Source organism: Varanus komodoensis, unplaced genomic scaffold (assembly GCF_004798865.1).
Source record: "Varanus komodoensis strain SLA01 unplaced genomic scaffold, ASM479886v1 scaffold20_1, whole genome shotgun sequence".
NCBI lineage: Eukaryota > Metazoa > Chordata > Lepidosauria > Squamata > Varanidae > Varanus > Varanus komodoensis.
The window spans coordinates 19257423-19283214 of NW_025335587.1; the positions used below are offsets into that span (position 1 = coordinate 19257423).

At 47.0% G+C, this 25792-nt stretch overlaps 2 protein-coding genes across 4 annotated transcripts in view; both read right to left on the reverse strand.

Moving 5' to 3' along the window:
- Window positions 1-16121, reverse strand: part of GDPD1 (glycerophosphodiester phosphodiesterase domain containing 1) — a 28874-nt gene extending 12753 nt beyond the window's left edge. For all 3 annotated transcript variants that reach the window (XR_006414750.1, XR_006414751.1, XM_044430311.1), the window contains exons 1-4: window positions 15913-16121; window positions 6138-6180; window positions 2400-2535; window positions 1133-1178 (exon numbers count right to left, since the gene is read on the reverse strand). Coding sequence is in view for 1 of the 3 variants with exons in the window: in XM_044430311.1 (XP_044286246.1) it covers window positions 1133-1178; window positions 2400-2535; window positions 6138-6180; window positions 15913-16048 (361 nt within the window). In the remaining 2 variants the exon portion in view is untranslated. The remainder of the gene's footprint in view (window positions 1-1132; window positions 1179-2399; window positions 2536-6137; window positions 6181-15912) is intronic.
- Window positions 16122-17954: 1833 nt separating this feature from the next.
- Window positions 17955-23874, reverse strand: SMG8 (SMG8 nonsense mediated mRNA decay factor). Its single transcript, XM_044430444.1, has 4 exons — window positions 21930-23874; window positions 21210-21355; window positions 19618-20493; window positions 17955-18871 (listed from the first exon to the last, which is right to left on the reverse strand). Exons 1-4 carry the CDS (start codon window positions 23860-23862, stop codon window positions 18674-18676), a joined length of 3153 nt encoding a protein of 1050 aa, XP_044286379.1. The 5' UTR covers window positions 23863-23874; the 3' UTR covers window positions 17955-18673.
- Between the last annotated feature and the right edge of the window lie 1918 nt (window positions 23875-25792).

Here is a 25792-nt window from a genome sequence, read left to right on the forward strand (position 1 = left end):
TTGAGTTTGGACACCACCTTCTTGTAAGCCAATCTATTCACTGATCAAACAGGAGTCTAGTCCTCCCTTCACATCAATATGGTAGAGTGTGCTATCAAAATGCATGCCTGTTGGAACCTGTACCTAATTCTGCAACGTCTGGCAATGGAATTCAACAAATTTCAAAAGCAGTAGTAAAGAAATTTGATAAATGGACATTTGGATCTTATACATACAGGAAGAAGGAACTGAACAAGCTCCACCAGGGAAAGATAAAACAGATTCGACAGTAACTGAGGGAGAAGCATCCAGTTTGGACTAGCAGCACAACAGAGGGGCCTGCAGGGCCGTTGAACAGTCTGCCAGGAATCCAGCTCAACCAAGCCCCTTCTTTCCCTCCGGTATTTGCATCTGTGATGGTCCTTAAAAGCTTCACAAGGGAACCTGTGGCTAATGGGGCAGCACGCAAGCGAAGGAAGTTAAATAAAAAAGAACGAGTGCCTGCATTTGCTTCCTGCCCGTTCTTTGCTCCTTATCTCTTTTCCTTTTGACTTTTAGACTTGAAGCAAGCAGTCAAGGACTGTCTGGTGGGTATTGATCTGATCTGAGATGCTGTCTTAGGCTTTCTGCTGAGGAGCAGAGTAAGAAAATGCTTTAAATATGAAGAGCACTTTAGGCAAACAATTATAACCTCTGTTGCAGGGCTATTACAAGAATTTAAAAAATCCAAATACAGGCCAGCACAGAAACTCCTGGAACACGTGAGCCACATTCAGTTGGGAGTAAGAGCAGCTGAATTAAATGGAATTCACTCCAATGCACCACCTAACATTCGGGTTCCAAGACAGCACAGCACCTTCTCTCCCCTCTTTGCAACAAGAAAACATTTTCTAACATGTCAGAAGTCATTTTATGGCCAAGTTGACTCTCTGTATTGTTTCTGTCATTTTTAACACTGTTGTCTGGCTTTTAATTTGTATGTGGTTTTTATACGGTCGTGTGGTTCTATTTTATTCTGAAGTAAGCTGCTTTGAACATATAAAAAACCAAATCAGAAATAATGCAGGCATGATAGCATGGCAAATTCCAGTTATGAAAACCTGTATATAGCAAGAAATTAATTGTGAGAAAAAAAATGAAAGCTACAGATTACCTTTCTGAAAAGTTACATCCAGTCTGCAGAGGTATGGTGGGAGTTCCTTTGAAAAGAAGTAATGAAATATTAACTCAAATGCACACAAATACATAGCTGTAAAACTAGGAGAGCCCAGCATCCAGAAGCTGCTTGGCTCCAAACCATCTGCCAACCCTATAATCAAAGTTCACTTTTGAGAAGGAAGATCCAGTGCTTAGATGTAAAGTCACAGGAACATGGCTAATACTGGCAGAGAAAGGAACATTAGAAATAAAGAAAAATGGTAACTCAAAATACAGACTTTGTTGAGGGTTAGAATAGAAATCAACTTTTCAAAAGATCTCTAAACAGAGGAACTGATGAACTAAATAAATTAAGTTCCGATGTAAGAAATTAAGTAAGGAATTCATAAAAGTGGAATTAAGACAAGATTTAGGTTTCCTTTACCTGCTTAACTAAACTCATAGTGGGGGGCGGGGGAACAGAAAAGCCTCTTAAGGAGGAAAACAAGCTTGAAAGGCCCAGAAAATCCCTGCAGCTGTGAAAGGACAAGACAGAACTGGGTGGTCTCCACCATGGAAGTGTTAACAGACTGGAGTTCTGGAGTTCCTTGCTGAGGGATGTGCTGGCAAGATGTGAATGTGAGGCTGCCCCCGGAACACAGTATTCCATCTGCTGCCCTGTAGTTGGGGCCCATTGCCTGCTTCACATACAAATGGAGTTCAGAAGCCAGAAAAAAAAAATTACAGACGTGATCCTTGGTAGAGCAAATGGACAACATGTATGACACCATCTGTTTAACCCTGAGGCTACAGGCATTCTGATGTCTTTGTGATGGGGCAGAGAGCATTCAAACATCAAAGGTGTTTGGAGAAGCTTGTGTCCTTTAGAACTATAAGCACCTCAGCTTTCACATGTAGAGAAACTAGCTCCTCATGGATGTTCAGAGATGCTCAAAAGCACACTAAGAAGTTCTGAAACAAGCAAATATGAACTTAACATTTGAGTTGCACAATCTAATTTCTTTTAAAGTAATAAACAGATTTGTCAAGCTATTAATATCCCAATACACAAGGGCTTTGCATTTTTAAAATTGGGAGTTTGGTTCTCCATGCTTAGCTACACTGCAAGTCTCAGCAGGGGAGACAATTTGCAAGGCTGTGGGGGCCTGATTGCCTTTCTCAATTTTCCCAGTTTTAATTTACATTAATCCGACTGCCAACTGTTTTCTAAGCTTTAGATAAGGGACTGAGTAAGAGAGACAGGAGGAGGGTGTTCAACTTACAGAGTATTTGAGGTCAGATATATTGACATCCACCCCTGTGGATCGTTTCAGGTTCTCGTCATGAGACACCACAACTTGCTCATCCTTTGTCAAATGGCAGTCGAGTTCCAGCATATCAGTCCCCACATTAACTGCGCTGAAGGGAGAGAGAACAAACATAAACCTCACGCTGGGGCACAAGACAGCTTCCCCCTTTAACAGACGCTCTGTTTCCAGTCCAAGGACGACCACAGTGTGCACGGGTTACTTGCGGTTCTTAGGCCACACAGCTGAGTCTAAATAAAAAACAGTGCTAACAACTGAGAAGACTGTAAAACCAGAGCTATGCCTTCTCAGGGTGTTCTAGCAGCTGGCTGGCCACACCTGGGAGTAAGGCTTTACTGGCTCCCTATATTGGTAACCAAGGAGCAATTTCTACCCTGGCTGCTCATCCTCACTGTATGCGATCTAAGACACTCTGTGCTTGTGCAAAGCGTGAGGCTGACCTAAGTCCCCACTTCCTTTCCAGAGGTCTTGGTAAAGGCACGAATGAGCTCTTGCTTCAATATTGTACAAGCAACACTAAAGCCAGCCAAGCTAAGCAAACCTCCACTCTTTTGGTAGTCGTACTAAGTTGTTACTGAAGACATGGTTGTTATTCTGTGTACGCTTTGATGCTAAAGTTGAAGATACGGCAGAGGAAGCTAAACGGAGCAGGAATCCAGGTACATTGCACAGGCTCATGGCCAACACCTGGCAGAGGTGGTGATTGGAGCTGAACAAGAACCCAGGAGACTGGCCCTGTGATGCCAACTGAGCCAAATGTCTATGCCTGCAACTTCTAGACCGGGGTTGGGTGACCTCAAGCCTGAGGTCCCAAGTCAGGTCTCTGGGGCTCACCAGATGACCCCTCCCCTTACCCTTAACCACTGGGCCTGCTGGGTGTATTAATTTATTGGAATTTTATATTTGTATTAGATTACTTGGCTTCCGGTTTTTGCACACTAAATTCAGCAGTTAATCCCACCGTGCTTAACTGCAGTGGAGATGAAAAGTCCCAGGACACCTTTCAATAGCCCTACCCAAGGGTGGCCCTGCCAAACACACTGGAAGAGGTGGCTCTAATGGTTGACAAGATCAAGTACAATGAAAGAATTGGGGGTGGGCTGGGAAGTCAATTCCTTGATCTAATCAGAATTCCCCCACCAAGAACCGTGTCTGTTTTTTCTCCTAGTTCCCTGCTGAGAAATTTGCTGTGATTTGCCACTCTGTAAAGGGAAACTTGGCAGGCCTTAGGAAGAAAGTATTTCCACTCCCTGCTGTCTCCAGGATGCTGATGCTCACCGGCAGCCCACTCACCTTTTGAACTGCTGCCAAGTGCCCCTCAGTACCTGAAATGAAGTTACTGCAGAGCATGTAGGTCGTAAATTATAAGCTACAAGTCTTACACAAAGCAATTAATGACCCAAGGTGATTATTATGCACAGTTCATTTTAAGAACTTGCAAGGCTACACCCTTTTATTTTCTTTTTCTTTTTTACACAGCAGGACTTTTTGGTCTGTCTTTTACTGTAAAAGAGCCCCATGCAGATAGCAGAGCAATGACGAAGGTGTGTATAGCAAGCCTAAAAGAATGGAAAGCTGACTGCTGAACAAGTACACAGCTGATTGCGGTATACCCTTGTGTGTCATTAACTGAAATGTTCCAGCACTCTAAAGCAGGGGTGCAGAGTCTCTTTCAGGCCAAGGGATTAAGTGCATTTTGAAGATGTTCTTGGGGCCCACATCCCAATGGGAAGTGGTGCCAAATGCAAAAGGTGGGAGGGGAGGGAATAGAAATGCTGGCCTGTTTTAGAGTTCTTATTGTCAGTAACTAAATCTTCTGAGAGGCATGTCAACCTTTCAGAAAAATGCACAAAAACTGAGAAGCTGAACCACTAGTGGTTGGGGAAAGGTGGGGGAGCCAGAGAAAAGGTGTGCATTTCAAAGGAATCCTGGAGAGTCATTTTTGGCCCCTGGGACTGATGTACTGCACTTCATAACCAGGAGCAAGCTGAGCAAGAAAATATTTTCTAAGGAAAATGCAAACTCAACGCATTAAATCCGTCACAGCCAGATTGTCTGTTAGGTCTGACAGTATTCAAGCCAGAAGTATTCATGTTTCCAGTCCAGTCAACATACCTAAGAAGGCTGCAGTTATAGGGAAGCACTGGCTGAGGAGCAGGCAGGAGAGGGAGGGAGCTACGCGGCTGTGCCAGCCCGTCTCTGCTAGCATCAGGCCCCCCGCGAATTGGCGTTCCCTGTCAAAGGTCTGCCACAGCCTCCTGCCACTGCCCGTGCCACTTGCGGTATCTGCGCCAGGCTGCTTGCCCACATGCAAACAGGCCCATTTAACCAGAAGTATATTCTATAAAGCCCAAGGGGAGCATGGGCTTTGAAATCTGGAAACTGAACCGCAAGTGTTAATGCACAACCAGGGTCAAACTTGGCTGAAACTCCCAAGAGGAAAGCCAGCTTGATGATTCTCTGAGCTTTGCAGCGTACTTTTTCACTGCAAGAGACATCCAAGGACAGCAGCATGATCGGTCCATTTTGACCCATTGAACAGCTGCCTTCCCACTGACCTCTGGTGTTTTTTCCCCCAAGAGTGATGGGGGGGGGGTGAGGGAGGGAGGGAGGGAGAATGAGAGACAGACAGACCCATGCAGGAAAGCTTTGAGATATGCCAACATAAAGGCCACCTTTTAGGATCAGCATCCTGATCCTAATGACAAGAATTGCCATGAGGTTTACACATCTTCAAAAATATTAAAATATTTATGGAGTAAATAACCTACATGTTTTGTTCTTTGAATGTGCAATGCATAAGTATTGCTAAAAAGCGAGTGCTAACAAAAAAACAAAACAAAGGCAGTATTATGCGTTGGTTCAAGGAAAACTTAATCTTGTCCCCTGGGTTCTAGTTTCAGATGTCAATCTTAAAGCAAGTGATCTCAGGCAAGTCGTAACTTGTATACCATTTTCCTCTGAACAACACACACAATACTATTTCCCCAAAATACCAAGAGAAAAAGCATTATCTGAATTGGCCGGCAGGAGGGAGAGGAAAAGAGGGGAATTCTGCTACAGGTGAATGTGGAAGCTGGCCAAGAAAGCGAAGGGAATCCTGCCTCACATCTTTATTTGATCTCTCCCCCCCCCCGGGAGGGGGGCACCTGGGCAATGTAGGGGTTGCAAGAAGTGAACTTTGACTGCAATGAGAAGATCGGAAGTTGGAGAGATAGGCTCCTCCTTTTCTGGCTGAAACCTAGATCCTGCCTCCCTGAACTGAAGGGGCCGACCCTGAAACTAGATGTCCTCCTTTCGGAAAGCAAACGAAGTTCCCATTCAAGGGATGCTCAGATGCTCGTGTTGATACGTGAACAGGAACTGCAGGGTTTTAGACCTGCTGCCTAGCCTGTTATCGCCCAGGCCTCTCAGGACACTGTGTTTCTGCAGCATGTGAGAATGCTGTCCATATCCCCATGGCTGAGGGTGGGGATGAATGACAGGCCCATCCTGGATATGCACCTCAACTCTCCCCTCACCCATGTGCTGTGAAACGGGACCCCCAGATAAGCAGGGCTCTCTTTGGAATTAGCTCCTTGAATATGGGGAGGAATCAAGCTGAAATTAAACAATTGTTATCCAAGAATAACTGGCCATGCAGCACATAAGTCTCTGTAGGCAAGCCTGGATAAAGGTCAGCTTTATACTCACTGGCGAAAAGCTGCCATGGTATTTTCCAGATTTTCTCCAGCACCTGTGGAAGCAAATAGACTTTTTAAAAAAATAGTGAAGACTTTGTTTAAACTTATACTGAGCAGGGCCCAGCATTTCAAGAGATAAAAGGCTCAAAGTTGCAAATTCTAAAGCTACCCAACAGTGACTTCTTTGCAAGTTTCATGAATTTTGCGATCAGGATGGTCTGTCACAAAAGGCAAGACTGCCCTTGTGGAAACAACTTATAAATATACAGTATATAGGATTTCATGCTAATGATTCAAGCAGCACAATGATTCAGAGATACTATGGACTTGAAAACAATTCTAGAAATTGAGCAAGTCTCCAGAAAGTGTTTTCTATCCTACTTTTTTTTACATTGATGTAACACCATCCAAACATTACATGCAGCAACACCAAACTTAATTATCTGGTTAAATTATCTAATGAACAATTCTGGCAAAATGTGTCTTTGTCTTCATGCAGCTTTCCCTGAGGACCTAGATTCCCTGCACAGCCACTGCCAAGTCAGAGGGGCATGAGCCTGGTAAAAATTCTTGCCAATTACTGCAGCAAAATTACAGAAAATGAAGGAATAAGCTGATGGAAAGCTTCTGGGAGGTGGGCTGCTGCCAAATTAAAGCCACTTAATATGCAGTCCGTGCTGTAACGAAGCAAGGTCACAATACTGAACTATTTCCTTACACATACAATGTTTCTGTTATTATGTATAACCATGTACCACCTGTTTCAAATAGTTAGCCTAGACAAAACAGATTATGCGAAACTTTCTGCAAATAAGATGTTACTGCAGTAGCTACTTAGTGGGGTGGGAATGGGATAAAAAAGGCAATTAGTACACAAGCTGTTCCATTCTTCTTCCCCTCCTAAGAGTCTAGTAAGAGATTGTCAGACCTGATGCGTTTGAAATACATCCATCAGAGGCAACTAAAGATCCAGTCTGAAAAATATACTTGACGCACATATCGTAAGATGCAGCGCATTCAGAGCGAATTTAAAACTGAATGAGGTGGACATATGGCATAAGCACATGTGTTAAGTTGCTATGTTGCTCAGGGGGTACAGTTCAGAAAAGAGACTGAGAAACACTGTATTATCTTGTTTTGCTCAGAGATAGTCAAATTCCCATCGACTCTTATTGTTAGCAGCCAATTTCTGTTGAAAAGCGTCCTAACTGCAACTTTTCTTATCCTGGATACGTCTGAGCTCTGCACAGAAACAAAAGCTGCGGCCTGAAGTGCGGGTGGGCATTGCTCAGGTCAGCTATGCCCTCCTCGATGACATGCCCTCGTCCTCTGGCCTGACTTCCCATCTGTGTCCCACCGCCACCATCTCAGTCGTCGAATCGTAGCTCCCTCAGATCCATTCCTACTTTTCCCTTGTCTGGGAAGTGCTGCCTTTGCAAGTAAGTAATGGCAATTGCGCTTAATACGGGAAACAGGGAGCAACTGGGGTTCTGAAACAAAATATCACGCTGTCAGGGGCTTCCGTTCAGCCATTTCTTCTCCCCAGTTTTCTGTGCCTGCTCTGCAGCCAGTCAGCACACTGCGGCTACTGAGCATACAGTCCCCATCGGGCCATTATGGACTTTGTGGGGTTTCTGGGTGGACTGAACGAGTCCCAGCCGCAGCGACATTCTAATATTGCAACTCTTCAGATTTCTATGAGCAGCTCTCCCTTCTGCCCATAGGGATATTTAAACTAACATCTAACATGTGCCTTGGCTGTTCTAGGTGGCTTATAAATATGTGTGTGCATGAATGTCTGTATAAATAAATGTGTTACCTATCGGGATAATGAGATGCTCTAACTGTTTAATATCCGTTCTCTACCCCCCTATTGCTCCAGATTTTCAGTTTTCTTTCAATAGTCAGCAGCCCATGCCCTCAGCACATTCAGACCTTGTTAGCTAGTTTGAGGGTTTAATCCCTAAGGATTATATTCTAAAATTATTCTTGTAGTTCAGCACACCTTGAAGGTCCCATCACTGAACGTACTGTTTCCTCTCTCCGATGCATGGCTGCTGTTATTCTTGTTACATGAGAAACAGCATTCAAAGAATTGAATTTGAATTAAAAGATCACTCACAGAAAGAGAGTTAATGCATCTGCAATTTGCCGGAGAGATTGCAGGTGAGTCACTGCATCCGAGATACCCAGAGTGAAAAGAAAAGAGGCTCTCTGGCCACCACAGAGCCTGCAGCTGCTCAGTAATAATACTTGTTAATGAAAGAATGATTACGCCACGAGAAACGTCTCGATCTATAAAGTGCCACAGGATTCACACAAAATAAAGGAAGGCATGCTGATTCCCACATTCCACAACACCTATATTAAGCCCAACAGAATATGCGTAAGATTGTTGGCAATCCTTTGAGATACCAGGGGATTTGCTTAGTGTGGAAGGAACACCAGGGTCACTGTCTCTAAATCACTTTTAGTGCCCTGTTGTCACAGATTTAACACAGCCACACATACGATGATGATGATGGATGGTTATAATGTGTGTTCACGACATGAAACCATCTTACAAAATAGCTTGAGAACAGCTGTATCTACACATATCACTATCGGCACTGATAATCCAATCAGCATTTCTACAGGAAATAGCCATGTTTCACCCCTCACATGTTCCTATCTCTACAAGAGGATGGTGCAAGTTCAACTGGAAAACTAACGAAAGACCTCAGCTACTTTCGGATCTGGAGCTGCTGAGAGCCAGTGTGGCACAGAGACCCGAGTGCTGGGCTGGGATTCAGGAGATCTGGGTTCAGGGGCCTGGCCGAGATGCTCATTGGCTGACGTTGGGGAAAGAGGGTTATGTAAACTAACTTGGGTTTCCTGCAAGAAAAAAAAATGAAATAAACATGTTTCAAGCTGCACAGAGCTCAGAGAGAAACTTTCCTGATATCTCCTGGAAACATTAAGTGCTCCTGGTTAAAAATACCTTCCAAATCTTTAGATATTGGCTTTAAATTAAAATACGCACAACTATTTCAGGCATAACACACTGAATAGTTTATTCACTGGAGAGACAGCACAGTATAGAGGTTAGACTGGAACTTAGAATATCTAGGTTTTAGTCCCCATGGAGCTCACTGGATGACTTCAACCTCCCTCACCAGAGTGTTGTGAGGAGAAAAATGGAGGAGGAGTAGGCATGCCGTCTTGGGCTCCTTAGAGGCAAGGCAGGATATGGGTATAAGAAATAAACACATTTTCTCTCTCTCTCACAATACTCACCTACCTTGGGTTTCTTGCAGGAAGAATTGTAGGATATAAATATAATAAAATCTAGGCCTAAATATTCTGACTAGAAGATACTATTTTTTATGAAGGGAATTTAGACTTCAGGAAGCACTTTCAAGCATTCAGAGCACTTCATACATACTCACCTGACAATCCTGATAACCTTCTGTATAGTAAGCGTACCTATCAAGATACAAGGCTTGGCTAAAGCCTGATGTGAGACGTGTCTGTGTAATGTGCACCTCTTGGGAGATGGGAATAGCAGTAGCTTGGGACTGGGTGGGGGTAGTAATATTGATCAGGATCACATGAGGGCGAGATGGAGAAGTTAACTTTTTTCTCTCGCTGCAGCTACTCCTCTGAAGCCGCTATTTGTACTCGGATGAAACTCCCCTTCGGTGCCAATGCACACAGTAGTTTCAGAAGAGGGACTTTCTACAAGGCCATAGCGAGAAGTGAAACCCCCCATGTGATCTGGATAATTATCACCCTTCCAGCGGATGAGGTCTGCATTTTTAAAATACGTATATATTAAATGTAATGCCACATGCACTTCGAGCCCGAGATCATGACTGCAAGGCTGAGAGGAAATCTGAGCTGCAGGGCACGCATTTGACATGCAGAAGGCCCCAGGTTCAATCCCCAGAATCTCCGGTTTTGTCTTCCATTTTCAAAAGCTCAGCAGAAGTGATGGGAAAGCTCTCCCTACCTGGTTTTCCGCACAGTCTTGAAGCCACTTGGCTACATTAGCTCTCTGCAAAAACCAAAAACAGTGCATATTGGGCACAAGATATGAACACTCTCGGCTCGATACTTCCACATTTCAGAGAACTGAATCACGGTGTCCAACTGGGGATCAAACCTAGAACATGCAGCACATGGGTTCAAATAAGAGGGCCAAGGATTCAGGTGACTTACTGGCTGATCTTATACCTCTACCTCTGTAATTCAACTCCAACGCAATGTGACCTAGATGAGTAGCAGCCTCTCTCCTGCCATGTTCGCGCTGCTTTGTTCTTTAGAGAGGAAGGGGATAGAAAGAGTAAAAGAAACTGTTCCAACTAAGAGACAATATAAAAGAACAATTATACCCCTACAGTGTTTGATTATCGCAAGTGCTACTCATGTCAACGGAGCTATTAGACATGAGTGTTCTGGTATAATCAAAATGGCACCTCAGGAGACAGAGGTGCTATTTTAAACCAACAGACACATAACCTGGGGAGGACCATAATCTTCATTACTAATAGATGACCTATGTCTTGAACAAATGGAACTGTCTTACAATTAGACATGAGCTGGAGACGGATCGCTTTCCAGACTTGCCCCTGAAGCTACGGGTCCCAGGGCTATGTGTCCAGTAATGATACTACAACCAATGGTTCCTGACAAAACATGTTCTGTTTGCAACAGTTGAAAGCAAAGGTCTCTGATTTGTAAGTTATTCAGCAGTTCTGTCACCAAGCCCTCCTGGCATGCAACTTAATTCTAGAGTTTCTCATTCAGATCTACTCCAAAGTAAGTAATTTGCACACTGCTCCCTTAGCAAATCTAAACAAAACAAAACAAAAGACTATTCACACTGGGATAATGGATTTAGCACTAACACAGAGTGGAGGACTCAGCTACTTATATTCAAGAACACAGTGTTTTTCACTATAGCACTGTCTACAGAGAATAGATGGAGATTTGTACACAAGGCTTATAAACAGACACATAAACTGAAGCACTTCAAGAACTCAATTTGGAAAATCAAAATGAGTCATGGTTTGATTTCTGCATTCGATTGTAGGCAGGACACAAGGGTGCCTTTATACTGAAGGTGAGCCCTGCAGCCAACAACTACAAAAATAAAAAGGCAGTAAACTAAGAACACTATTCATCAGAACAGAAGGCATTCACATATTGCAAATAAGTAACCCTACCTATTGATTTATTGTGTACAGTCTTTTTATTCTTTCAGAATTACATAAACTGTTCAGAATAGAGATAGTGAGCGGAATAAAAATGTATTGCCTGATTGCCTCTTACTTTTGCCCTCCTTCTATAAAGAATCATCATCTCTGCTCATAAAACAGTAATATGCCTAAAGACAACAGTTCAAGATTGCAAATGGATGAAAGTGTAACATGGATGAGGAAGCTGCCCCAGTTTTATTGCTATTACAACTAGTAAATGAATATAAGGATGTGAGCCAGGAAAGGTTTTGCAGAGGAAGCTTTAACCAGATGGGTTTCAGGTATATTCCAGGTTCAGCAGGTAGAATAATATGAATACAAGCAGATGGTCAGGAACAGAGCAACAACAAAGCCCCTGAAGTCTGGTCACTAGAGGCACAATGTTCTGCATGTTTAGACAGAATACAACTCCAAGTGTGGCCCAATCAACAGTGCTGGCTGAGGCATGCTGGGAATTATAGGACTTTTTTCCTGCATGGACTGGGCCATGAGCTGCCTCTGTGATGGCAGAACTGTGGAACCCTGATACTTGCACAGAGGTAAGACTTAAGCATCTGAATCCAACATCTAATACAAAACATTTTCTCCCAGGGTTAAAATTACATGTTGCGTGTGATTCTGTTGGCTTGAGGGACCAAGCAAAACAAACATTTCACTTCAGAAAAGGCCATAACTTTGTTCTGATCACATCTGCTCTTGTGTAGCAAAGTCTAAACATTCATTCCTTGAGATGTGTGGAAACCACACAAACCACTACCATTTAAGTAGGAGTGGTTCAGTGTCAAAGACAAGTATTAACAGCTCAAGACCGCAGTGCAGATTCTGTGCACCCATATCCTTTCGTTTAAAAGCTCCTTGGCTATTTACATGCGTAATAGATTAGAAAAGTGACTCAAGCAAAATCCCTTGGGAAAGGTTCATCTTTTAAATGCCATTGACTGATACAATTACTTAGGCAATTAATAAGATGCACAAGAGGTCTGTGTAATATATCACTAAGGGTAAGCTACACGGTTTCTCTTTTGTAACTGAGAGTTATGATTAGCAATCCCTCTAAGGAGAAAACTTGGTACTCGCACATCTTACCCCTTTTAGGCTTCTGAACACCCTTTTACCATGAAAAGTGTTTGGAAGTTTGCATTCAGCTTTGAGACAGCTAGCACATTATACTCAAATCTGTTGTGTCTAGGGATTAACAGCTTACTGTAAAAATGAGGGGCAGCAGCAAATAATTCCCTTATGTGCATATACCACAGAAGTATAATTATACAACCAAGCCCAGAAACACAAAAGTACGCATCAGTACAAGGCAAGTTACAGAGAGTTCAAAAGAAGTCTGGGGGATGGTCCAGCAAAGGATTAGTTTATTGCTTTTCTGATGCTTTTGTAGGACCTGAGGCAAGAAATAATCCCATCGAAATATCCACTACACAGAGCAAAATTCACTCCAGTTCATTTATCATCCACAAACCGGTCCACTACCAACTTCCCCCTGACTTTGCTGACCTCTCTCTGCCAAAACCAGTCTCTCAAGGACAATGCCACAGAATGCACAACTTACCATGGATAAGCAGCCATGGTGGGCTGCCTCATCATCAGAACAGAGACCGCATTCCACAGTTTTAGGCAACAAGGTACCCTGAGAACCCGTGACTTGTTGTATGTGGTTGTGAACCCCTCATGGGTCACTGTGTTGTTGAAACCCGGGAGGATACTGGGGGAAGCCACCAGTAGGGCAACTGGAAAGAGAAACAAACACTCCCAGCTGCCTCACTGCCTTATTACCCTTTCGAAAATGAGGACATAAATGTGCACAATTCCATTTGCATTTTTCTTTCTGGTTCTACACAGGTGTATTCCCTGGCTATTCAAAATCTGGAGCCTTGCCTGGCCAATGTGCAAAGCAACCTGTATGGAGCTCCACCAGCTTAATGCCTATATTTTGGGCAACCATAGGAGTGCACTTACATAGGAGCAGAATAAAAAAGAAACAAACTGTGCACCTTAGTTCCAAAATATAAGTTCTAGTCTTCACTTGCCCATGGCCATGAAGCTCACTGGTGGCATTAGGCTGAGAATCTGTGACCAGTCCTAACTCCCTCAAAGGGTTGTTGAGATGATAAAATGAAGAGACAGAAGAGGATCATGTAACCTACCTTGAGTTCCTTGCAAGAGGAAAAAAGGCAGGATAGAAAGGGAACAGAATAAGAAGATGCCTCCTGAAGTGTCATAAGCCACTGATAGGTTAGGGTCTTTAGAGCCACTCTAAAGTGCTGCTCACTCATTTAGCAGTGGAAAGGCAGAAAAAAATCAAATTAAACCAGGAATAAAAAGGGACATGATCAGTGCAGGGAGAGCAGGTGCTGAAGGCAACATTGATGGGGGCAGATGGCAGGATCCTTTGGTAAGTCGGACGATCAGCTGGGTACGTAACGGGTTGTTCCAAAAGCAAGCCATACTGCATGGTTTATTCACAGGCCAGATTACTGTGTTGTGCAAACTCACTCGACAATTTGAGATCGCCCCCAACCTGAACGGATGGTTGACAAGAGAGCAGAGGGCGACAGAAGCAAAATATGATACTGGAGGAGCCAAAGGAAAGGGAACAGCTTTAGGAAAATAAACAGAGAGAAAGGTTGCAAAATCTCAAACATGTGTTTCATATCTGAAGCAAAGCAGATAGTTGACAAGAAGGAGGGGCTTGTGGGGAGGAAGAAAGCAAACAAAGGATGGAGGGGGATGCAAAATGCAATGGGGTGAACTTCAGGAAGCAAAGCTAGCCCCGTTTCAGAAATTGTGTGTGGATGGGAGGCAGTCTGAGCTGGAAAAGAGAAGCATCCCTAGGATAATGACAATAGGATAATATATAAATAACAAAATAATAGTCTGCATATTGCCATATATCACAGCAAGCCTTACCTGTTAACCACTGAAGTGGCTTTCTGTTGGGGGGGGGCAGGGGAGTGAACAGGAAAGGAGCAATTCCCACCCCTTTTCTTGTGGGAGGAGGGAGGGAGGTAGATTTCAAGGTCATTTGTGGCGGGGGGTGGGGGGAGAAAGCCACAGCCATCCCAACCATCACTCCCGTACATTAAATAGGATAATTTACACAGGGTTACAACAGTTCAGCCCCAGAGATGAGGATGCAGACTTCAGTCTGTTTCAGCAAACACAACAAAGAGCCTTGTGGCACCTTGGAGGCGAACGGATTTATCAGGCTGCAGAGACAAGAGCCCACTCCATCGGATGCGCTAGGTGCTAGTCCCACGGCGATCGATACACGTCTTGTCTTCTCTCATGTGAGAGAGGATGAGAAGCAGGTTGTTCTCATCCCTGCTCCCTTCCCTGCAGCTTCTGTCCCTCCGTTCGTCATGCCTGTCCCTCAGTGCTATTCCCCTCCGGAAAAGTCAGCTCTCGGTTGCAAACAGATCACGGCACATCTGCACAGTCAATACGTATCTTCACTTGCCCACCCTTCTCCACAGAATTGGATGTTCTCCCTCTCCCAGCTCTTGCTCTGCTGACCCTGCAGAATCTTGTTTACTTTCTCTTGCTCCATATTTGTTCCCTGCCCCCATCCCACAATACTCTCCCCCTCTCTTGGGCCAGGCCATTGCTACCCATTGCCTTGCAATGATCCACCTGGGCTTAAGCAGATCGTGGTGAATTCACAGAGCTTTTGCATGGGGCTCCACAGAAACCACAGTAACTCAGAGCTTGTGTTGATCCCTTCGGCCCACACTTTAAGGGAAAAAAAGCAAGCCACCCCTCAGATTGGCTGGTTCTCTTCCCTCTGTGTGGCCACCCCAAATTCTGCTCCAAGAGCATCTCTTGACTGGATACACATCGCTGAATATTTCCCTCCACAATTCTATTTATTAATTTTATGTGTCTCCCTCATAAACAAAACTGCCCTTCCCCCTCCCCTCCCATATTACTCTCCTTTTTTTTGTATTTGAATAAAAGACACACAAATGAAAGAAAAATGCAAATTAAAAAGGAGACAAAGGTGAATTCATCTGAATACAAGAAAAAGGAAACAAAGATCAATTACCTATTTAAATGCAATGGACAGAGGTATAAAATTATTTACAAATAAAATCGTAAACGTAAATTACTTAAATTGCATATCTAAAAACAAATAAAAGGCAAAGGAAATATAAATTATTTCCTTAAATACAAATAAATGGAGCGAGGAAGAGAATGTTATTGGGGAAGGGCAAATCTATTTATAAACAATGCATGTTTTATTTTATTTCCCACGTTTCCGGCAAAAAAGAAAAGGCACTTGAGGCAGCCAATCATATGAAATAGCGGTTCAAGGAATCTTCATTCAATCCCTCACATAAAATCCCACCTTTTCTAGGGAGAGGCTTTCTTTCTTCTCCTTTTTGCCCTCCCGCTTAACCATCTGCCCCCACAAACGCTTACTTTAAATGCACCGGTGGGAGAACATCTGTACCGACGTATATTATATATAAATACACACACATCGGAAAAGGCGCACACAATAAAGAGAATAAGCGGCGTCGGGCCGCTGCTCACCGCCGCGATGCGAGATGTGCCGGCATCGGAAGCGCTGGCGCTTCGGCCGGTGCAGCAAGCACGGGAATTTCAGCAGCAGGGCCGAGGCGACGAGGTAGCCGCCCAGCGTGGAGAGGAGGTAGAAGGCGGCTGCCATGGTCGCGGGACGAGCCGTGGGGGAGAAGCAGCGGCCGCCGCAGCCCGACCGCCCCGCTCGCCGGCCTCTTCTGACTGAAGGGATTTAAGCGGTGGGCGGAGCAAAGCCGCCCCTCGCGCCGCCGGGCCCGCCCACTCCGGCTGCGCAGGCACCAATGGCGGACGCCGCGCGCGCCCTCTCTCCGCCCCCGTCTTGGGGCGCGCCGCGCTGATTGGTCGCAGCGGGTGAGTGGCGCGCGCGGCTTCAGGAGCGCGAGGACGAGATTGAGCCGCCGCGCGGGGTGTGGCCGTGCCTATGACGCCACAGCCCGGCCCACGGAAATAACGGTCACTCTGTCCTTTGCTCGTCCTCTCCCCGCCTCCTTTGGAGTGACGGGCAAGTCCAACCAATCCCTAGGAAGCATTTGCCGGGCGGCAACCAATTACGTGCCGGCATTTCGGTGGGGATGGCATAACTACTACTCTCTGAGGCGACGCGGTCACAAACCTTTGTTTTCTTACGGGCGAGCTGTGGTGTGGTGTTCTAGCAACAACAACAAAGTTGTATTTTTCGAAAATTTTCTAAAATAGCCTAGGTGGGAAAATATTTGTCTTGTTGACTACGAAGAATGGTAAAATTTCTAAGTGGCGTACACTGAAAATTTCAAGTCATGGTTTAGGTTATTAAAATTAACGTCTCATTGAAAGTGCAATTTGAGACGAGGATGATGGCTTTCTGAAGGAGAAAAAGCATTTACATAACCGGGGCTCCCAAAAGCATACATATCCCACAGTAGGATGGTTTCATTAAGGAAACTGGCATGCCATAGTTACGTGCTGTCAAGTTATCACAGACTTATGGAAAGGTAGCCCTCCAAAATGCCTTGTCCTTGACAGGCCTGCCCAGTTCTTGTATACTCAAGGCTGGGACTTGCTTTCTGGAGCCAAGCCATCTCCTATTTGACTTTCCTATGTTATATCAATACTCCCCCTTCTATCTGCATTGATTCTCCTTTGTTTTTTGATTCATAAAGAGAACCTAAAAATCTAGTTGCATACATCATTTCACATAGTCCTGGCACCTCACAGGCTCTGTGTCTCTGAACATGTGCAGAGGACACTTTCAGGCTTTTAACCCAGAGACTCCAAGGTCAAAGTGCATCCAGGGTCTAAATATGCAATCCAATGCATATTTAGACAGCAGAGAAGGCCTAAAACTCCCATCTGGCAGGGGAATATTGGGATTGTAGGACTTTTTCTTGTCTCTATTTTGTGATAGTGTGTTTAAGAGCTAAGTAGTGAATTAACACAGGAATGGGATCATTCTGCAACACAAGTAAAAAACCAAATCCCAGTATATTTAGTCTTTCATTTCTAAGGGATCAAAGTTGGAATCTATTTCTGAAAACCAGGGATAAATTTGGGCACAAAGTGCTTCTAAGCATGTGCAGGTTGCCTTCTCCTTCACAACTGTGTAATCCCTCCAGTCTCCACAATTGTGCTTATGCGTTGAAGCATCTAATTTGGGCCCCTCGGTTCAAATATGTAGCACAGACCCTTGCCTGCATGCATGCCACCATCCCTTTCTATGTGCCTTCTAGAAGTCTGTTCACAACCCTGGGTCTGTTAGTTCTCAAGAGAAGATTCACCTAAGCTGCTCCAAATCTCTCCGACTTTCAGAATACTGATTCTAGTGTAACTGGGCTGGGTTTAAGATGGCTTTAGAGGTCCTACTTTCTAAGCCATTACAATAAGTGACTGAGTAACTAGACACAATGACAGGGCCTTCTTGGTAGTGGCAGTGCTACTTTTTATGGTTCTTACAAAAATACTTTGGTGCTATATTTTAACTTTTGCAGTGCTTCCCCTTTTTGTAATGTGCCGCCTTATAGAAATGTATATCTGGTTAATAGAGCAGGATACAAATATTAAACAACAGTACTCAAAGTGGGACTTTAATGCAACACATCTTACTTCTTTTTCAGACCATTCTCTTTCATTATATCATCACTCCCTTTAACAGCAAATTCAGATGCTGTGTGCTGACTGAAACGGGGCAGAAAAGGGGCCACTGGAGAAAACAGCTTATGTTGGTGGGAACCCCAAAATGTGACACTCTCCCTCCTGCGCACAAAATAGCCAAACAGATTCAGAACCATGGAATGCTGAGTGTTTGTTTGAAAAGCCAAATGGAGAGCTAAGAGGCAAGGGTGATGATGAATTGACCTGCCGGAGCCCTTTGACCGGAAGAAGGCCTGCCTGGCACTGTGAACAGAAACATTCCTGCATTCTTTTGGGGCACGTTCCACTTGTATACAAGCAACAGAGAACAGTAATGATTTAACAGAAGGTAAGCTTTTATGCTTTATTTTCCCCTTTCTTCATTTGGATCCATAGCCCTGTGGAGGCCAGAACTTAAAGGTCGCCCCAGTGCTAACCTACTTTCCATCATTGATAGGACTCGGCACATCATGTACAGTTTCAATACCGAGGGCTTTATGGGCAGTGGCTTGAGAAAAATTGAAACAGTGATTGCTGTCAAATTGTCAGCTCTTTGTAATCAAAATCCATCATTCAAATTTGGTAGGGGACGGGGGAGGGAAGTCAAGAGAAATGAAAGAATTTCAACAGCAAGTTCCAAAACGTCCTACTGTACTACAGCTTTTAGTATTCCTCGAACCACCTTGTAACTCATCAGCTGCTGGTTTTCCTTGGGAGGGAAACAAGGCCCCCGTTCCGTCACGTAGGCGTAAGGAAACCGAAGGACCCAGAGTCCGTCAGGAGGGAGCGTGATCTCTTGTTTCTCAGGGTAAAACACCGGGCATGGAGGCGGCCCTGGCTGAATCTAGGGGTCGAAAGGAAACAATCATCAGAGCACGTCTGCTGCCCACCTTCTCCAAAGGATGCACTGCCTTGCGAGGGCTATGGAGAGGCTGCAGCCCCTGCTATCCAGAAATACTACCAAGCCAAAGCGTTGACCAACTTGGCCCTGTAAACTGAGCTCACTTTCCCCTTCTTGCCAGAAAGAATATCTGGCTCCAGATGACTCATGTTGATGTCATTATTACTGCATGTATATCCCACCTCTTTTCTTCTTGCAAGGAGCAGAATGCCTTCCTCCTCTCCCTTTTATCCACCCAACAACCCTGTGAAGTAGGCTAGAGTGAGAGTCAGGAACTGGCCCAAAGTTACCCGGTGAGCTTCATGGCCAAGCGGGGACTAGAATGAGATCTCCTGAATGTCACTCCAACACACTAAGCACCACACCTGCAGTTCTGGATTCTAGCAGAATGGGCCAAAGGACAGAAAGTACAGGCCCATTCCAGCAGCCCTGTATTTTTTATACCTCTTCCCTCCTCACCTGTTTTTTCTTGTGCTATGTCTTCGATGGTAACCCTGCAGGGCAGGGACTTTTACTGGTGCTATGTAAGCCACTCCAGGAGCTGCTATGACTGAGCAGCGGCATAAAAATACTTACATGAGAAAATAAGCGAAAGATCTTTAAACGGCAAAGAATTCACACGGTTCATTGAGAAGAAGTTACTGGTGAATCTCTCCCCAAAGGCCTTAGTGACAGCCCTGAATTCTCACCTGTGGTGTTAGTATTATCTGAAGTGGAGCATCTGGGACCACCACGAAGAGCCTCATTAGCTGAGCATAGTGGGGCTTCAGGCCTCGCCCCGGATTGGATGACAGGATGTAGAGAGGCATATCAGAATTGAGGGCCTTGAGGGCCGATTCCTTCGGCCCCCCGCCCATCACCTTCATGACTTTCTCGGGCCCCGAGCACATGAACCGCCGGCCACGAGCATCCTCGTACTCGAATCCCACGAAGGCCCGGGCCACATCATCTCGTCGCCGCCCTCTCCCCATGACCACTGAACTTCTCTTCCCGGGGATGGCCTTGTTGGGTGCTGGCCAGGAATTGGTGTCCAGGTCACCCTCCTCGTCTGTCCGTGTCCGGATGACCACGTCCCAAGGCATTAAATAGTTCGTGCCTAGGATGAAACCCTGCTGGTCTAAGCCAGTGTGGAAGTTGTATGCCTTGGCCGGGCCGAGCTTGACCAGGGACCAGCTGGAGAATTTGGGCAGGAGCCCCTTGGGACAATTCGAATGAAGCATCCCAGGCAAGTACTCAACTGTCGAGGCTTGGCGGTCCACCAAGCTTGGCCGCTTCTCGCTTTTGGATTCCACTGCCTGCCCGTGAGCCTCTGTGTTGTTCCCTCCACCTTGTGGGTCAGCTGGGTAGGTCCCCAGGCTGTCTGTGGACTGGCCCAGACTGAGAGCAAGACTCAAGCTGGTGCTCTCCCCTTGAGTCTGTGGCTCCTTCTCCTTCAGTTTCTCAGCTTCGCCTTCTGGAGGGCTGGATGATGCCTCATTCTTGGCTGGCGCCGGGTCTGGTGTGCTTGGCTGGAACACGGGGAAATTGATATGGTCCAGCTTCCCGCAACACTTCTCTTCCAGGAGCTGCGGAAAAACAGGATAGGAAGGAGTGTCAGAACAGGTTGCTGGCATCAGGGCCTGGCCTGGCTGGGCCTGGCTGGGCAGCAGTCCAGGGCCCAAACTCACTAGAGCCCCTAGCAACAAGACCCCTGGAAGCTTTTCTTCCTCTCCCTGCTTGCACCTGCGTGTTCCATTGGATGGCACCCAAGGATGTGGGCTGCAAGACTCCTGGAGACTGCAAGATTCCTACAGACCCCATTCTATAGTGATAAACTATAGGTAGCAGGGTAGCAGGATTGCACCTTGCAATGTTTTAATAATGGACAGAAATCCTCTCTCACAAACACAGATTGCACCCCTCCAACATAAATATTTCTTGTTATTTCGTGTACTGATCAAAATGATTTTGCAGAGCTTTCATCAAACTTTTTTTTTTAGAATACAACTTATAAAAGTTTTAATATATTTATTTATTCAGGGTGCAAATGTATTAACATTTAGATGGAAATAAGGTCCCAGAAATCCCACCTAGCCCCCAAGAGCATGGCTAGCTAGAGCATCCTGGGAACTGCAGCAGTTTTTCCTGTTCCAAAGTGCACCTGATTTTTTTTCGTATGCAGTGTCCGGTCTTAGTACAATCTGGTCCAAAAAGTGCAAGCAACGCTTTTATTTTGTGACCAACAGAGGCTCAGCTATTTAGCTAAGGTGCTGCAGTCTTTGGGACAGTTGGCAGTGATCACCTGGTAGAAGTCGTAATTGGCCGCTTTGATGTCGAAAGGGTCATCTCGGGGAGCCTGTTTTCTGCCACAATTGCAGGCACTAGTGCAGCGAGCCCGGCTGTTATGATACAGCACTGGAGGGTTCCTGTCTGGTTCGGGCTTCTCCCCTGAAAAAAAAGCCATCAAAGCACACCGATTTTACTACTTTAAAAGATGAATATCATCACCATCACCATCATGGGAATCTCAACTTCCTTCCCCCACAACTTAAAAGAGAGCACGAGCATGCTTTTACTCCCTTGAGAAAACATGTGGCAATCATTCAACAAGACCAAGTCTATCTTCTGGGTGTGATGCAAGCCCTGGTTATTATCCCAAATATTTTATACTCACTTCGAGCTTTCAGGAGAAGGCATATTTAAGAACCCAAACAGACATAGATATACAAGTACATTATTCAGTTCTCAAATGGTAAAAAGATACACCACACTAGATGTTCCATCTTTAGTCCCTCAAACACTCTGGATGTTTATAATCTAACAGATGCTGACTGCATATTATTATGAAGGTCAAAGAGGACTAGAAATGTAAAGTGATCGTCCAAGGACAGCAGCAGCAACAAAACAGGCAAAGAACCATCTTCTGCATAACATTCAGTGAGGCATGTGCACATAACGTGCTACTGGACCGCAGGGCACTGTTTCCCCGCACATTTCCCAGCACAGAGCAGCATAAACCTACCTGACTTGGGGAGCAAGTGGAATTTATGGACACAGTGCTGGTCAGTCAAGCTCCTCTCCTCGCACAGCTGGTGCCCGTTGCTCCAGAACTTGTAGCAGTCCTCGTGGAGCTGGAGGGCGTACTTGTGGAAGGCTGGGCCCCGGGCGTGCTGGCTGTACACCCGCAAGGCCTGGGCCAGCTGGTTCTTGTGCACCGTCATGGTGTAGTTGTGCGGCAGGTTGGACTGGTAGGCGCTGTGGGCCAGGGGCAGGGCCTTCTGGCAGCGGTTTTCCGAGAACTTGGTGTCGATGTCAAGGTAGCCCTCCAGGACCTTCATGCTGCTCATAATCTTGGAGGTCAGCTCCCCAGTGAGGGAGGAGGCGTCCCCTTCTTTGCCCTCGAGGGCCACCTCGTAAAGCTTCAGTGCGGTGGCCACCCACTTCTGGTAGGTGGGCAGCTCGAAGTGGGAGGGCTGCGGATTCCGGCCCACGCTGTCGTCAAAGCCCTTCTTGCCAAGGACCAGCTCCACGTGCTGGAAGAGGAACTCCTTCAAGGTGCAGTCCACCAGCTGGCCCGAGGAGCTGACGCTGCTGCTGCTCTCTGCCTGGAAGGAGAGCTGCTGCCGCCCGTGCCGCATCAGCTGGTAGCGCCTCGGCCCCGCCAGGGCGGGCGTCAAGGAGGACTCTGCCTCACGGCGGGTGCAGTTGCCCCGCAGCTGGTCCAGCAGCACTGCCAGGGGGTCATCGCCTTCCTGGGGCCCGCCAGCCACAATGTAGACAAAGGCCTGGTTGGCCGGAACGGTGAAGAGGCAGTTGATGCTCTGGTTGGTCAGCACACGGCTCTTGCGGAAGATGCGGTAGATTTGGTCCTCCAAGGCATGCTGCAGCCGCCGCTTGGGGGAGTGCTTCTTGGGGGGAGGTTTCTCCGGGTGGCTGCACAGCTCCTGCCCCCGGCCTGGCGGGGGCTCGACTTTCAGGGCCCCGTTGAGGTGGAAAAGGAAGAGGAGCCGCGGAGGGCACGGGCGGCAGTTGAGCTTCCAGTCTTTGCCCACGGGACAGTCCTTGATAGCCGCCTTGAGGGAGGGCAGGACCTTCTGGCGCAGACCGTCCAGGGCCCGGAAGACGCGGTCGTAGGTGATGTCGAAGGAGCAGGTGGGGTGCACCATCAGCAGGATGTGGCAGACGGAAAAGAGGTAGAGCAGGCTCAGGCAGTGCAGTTTCTCCTGGTGCTTCCAGAACTCGTGGGCCTCGGCGTGGGGCATCAGGGAGCTGCCCTGGGCCGAGTGAACCCCGGGGCCGCCAGGGCCCCCCCGGGCGTCTCCCATGGCATCCAGGTCTTTGCACGCCTGCAGCAGCTGGTGGCTGTCACAGATGGATGTGAGCACCAGGTAGAGCACTTTGCATTCCTGGCTATAGTAGGCTTGCAGGAGGTTGTAGTCGCCTTGGCAGGCAGAGGAAGTAGAGAAGGCGGAGGAGGAGGTGGAGGAGGAAGAGGAGGAGGAGGAGGAGGAAGAGGAGGAAGAAACAGAGGTGGGGGAAGGAGGGGGGGAAGAATCGGCTGCTGGATCTACACCTCCGCTACCGCCGCCGCCGCCGCCGCCGCCTCCGGCCGATGTTCTGGCCTCTCCGTCCCGCTGGAAGAGAGGGAAGACTTGCCGGTCGCACACCGTGTTCACCAAGGCCGCCTTCTCCGAGCTGAGCTGCAAGGCGGTCTTGCCGAAGATGCCCACCACGCACACCTCCTCGTCTTCCCCGGGCGTCGCCCCCCGCGGTCCGGCGTTGCCGCCGCTGCCGGGCGCGGTGGCGGCAGTCGTGCCGGCGGCAGCAGTCGCGGCGGCGGGGGCGGGGGCGGCGGTAGTCGCGGCGGGGGCCGTGCTCGCGCCGCCGCCCTCCACCCCGGCCAGCAGCAGCTCGTGCAAGCCCACGGGGCCTTGCGCCGCGGTGGCGCCCACCATCCTCGCCGCCGGTGCGAGCGGGCGCGTCTCCGCGCTAGGCTCGCTGCCGCAAGCGCCCGAGGCGGGCGGAAAGGGGCCCCGCGCAGGCGCCGGGACAGGCCGCCCGCCTCGGGGCGGCGCGAGCAGCCAATCCGCTCCAACCGCGGCGCCGCGGAGCGCGCCTGGCGTCCTTTTGCGGCCGTAGAGCTAGGAAAGGTGAAGAGCGGCTGCCGCGCGCGTCCGTGCGTCCCTCTGATTTGCCGAGGACGGTTTCCATCTGGTTATTTCTTCCACCGCCCGAGCGCGATTCTGCGCAAGGCGAGGCTAGAAAAATGGCTCACCGAAGTCGCTCGCCAGAGCTGCAGATGCATGAAAAATGGAAGTGGTACGGGACGCATCAGTGTGTCAGGGCGCCATTCAATGCAAAGACAGAAACGGGTTAGTCCTGCAATGTGTGCGTTTCCCTTTGTTCTGTGCGCCCGAACCCGGCATCTTTTCGGTACCGTTCCTGCCTCTTCAGCCAAATAAAACTGTCCAGCGAGTCAGAGGCGGTCACTTGCGCATCCAGTTACATTAAAATCTTGGCTTCCTCCATCACTTCCGATTAGGATAGAATGTCTCTCCTCTATCTAGGATTCAAAAATTTGGAGTGTAAAGAAACCCAGAAGCTGGCCACCATTGTGCGATCTCATTTGAAAAGTCTATTCTATAAAGGGAGGGAGGAGAAAAAGGAGGCATCGAATCTCGCGCATGCTCAGTCGGCTTCCTGAAGCCCACTGCGGGCTGCCCTCCGTCCCTCTTCTCTCTCCATTCGTTGAATAAAGCACGTGCAACAACGAATGACCCTTCGGGTTATGGGGCGGCATAGACAGGAATTAAATAATCCAATATGCCAAATGAAACCCAGCGGCTTCCTTTTGAGGAAACATTACAATCGTGTCAGGAAAAGTCGAAGGCAGAAGGGGAAGAACCGTTCTGGGACTGGTCAGTTCCTCAAAGGGAGCCCCAGCCTGGCATGTCCAAGAGCTGAGCCAGACCGTCAGGGACAGGGCATTTTGGAGGACGATTAGTCATAGCATTGCTGTAAGCTGGAGACATTTTTTTGCACATCACCAAAAAAACTTGCTGTTTGACTGGTTCTTCTGGTTCCTGCTTCTGTGACTATGACCTAGGTAGAACAGTGCAGCAGGCCTGTGCTGCATAGGGCTTTATTCAGCGGAGGCTGGGGACTTCAGTGCTATTTTGGGGGGGGGGGCAATGTCCACTCTGGATGTCACACTTTGGTCCGAATTTTAAAGGAATTTCACACAACACAACTTTGCAGTGGGTGGGTTTGCATATTCAATATGGCTCCAGGTGCATGCTGCGATCCTCTCATGTTCAACAATCCGTTCTAAGCTCCAGTGCGTTACACCAACTGGGCCATTTCCCTGACACCCTCACCCTTGGGTGCAGTTGCAGGTGGTTTCATTAACAGCGTGAGAATAAGACAACCATGCACAATTCCTTTACAGATTACACAATTAGTGGTAGTTATCAAAACCCTCTGTCCTGAACAAGATGGCAGCTACCATCTTGCTCATACATGGAGAAAATGAGTCCAGAACAAGCAAATTCAAGGCACCCTATTGTGTCAGTTTAATTAAAAAACAACACCAACAGACTTGTCAAATCCATACTGTATTACAGCATTGCTTTCAATGTATTACAAATGCTTTCAATTTGTTCCAGTATATGGCATACGGTCAATACAGAAGCAATTGTTTCTGATATAAACATTTTTAGGGGTCACTAAACTGACATGGATACGAACAGCAATAATAATTAGTTATGGATAAGAAATATAATGAGTATTACAGTGTATGCACACACAACCTTTTTAAAGCAGTGAATTGGTAACATCACACTGTGACACATCCTAAACAGGATGCAAGTTCATCTTTTCTGTGGT

What these genes read in the sequence shown, in the direction of transcription:
- SMG8 (XM_044430444.1), bottom strand. Translation starts at nt 23,862, where the DNA reads ATGGTGGGCGCCACCGCGGCGCAAGGCCCCGTGGGCTTGCACGAGCTG. An exon ending in CCACTTGCTCCCCAAGTCAG is followed by an intron (nt 21,356 to 21,929) that starts GTAGGTTTATGC and finishes CTTTTTTTTCAG; the next exon opens with GGGAGAAGCCCGAACCAGAC. An exon ending in AGATAATACTAACACCACAG is followed by an intron (nt 18,872 to 19,617) that starts GTGAGAATTCAG and finishes TTCGACCCCTAG; the next exon opens with ATTCAGCCAGGGCCGCCTCC.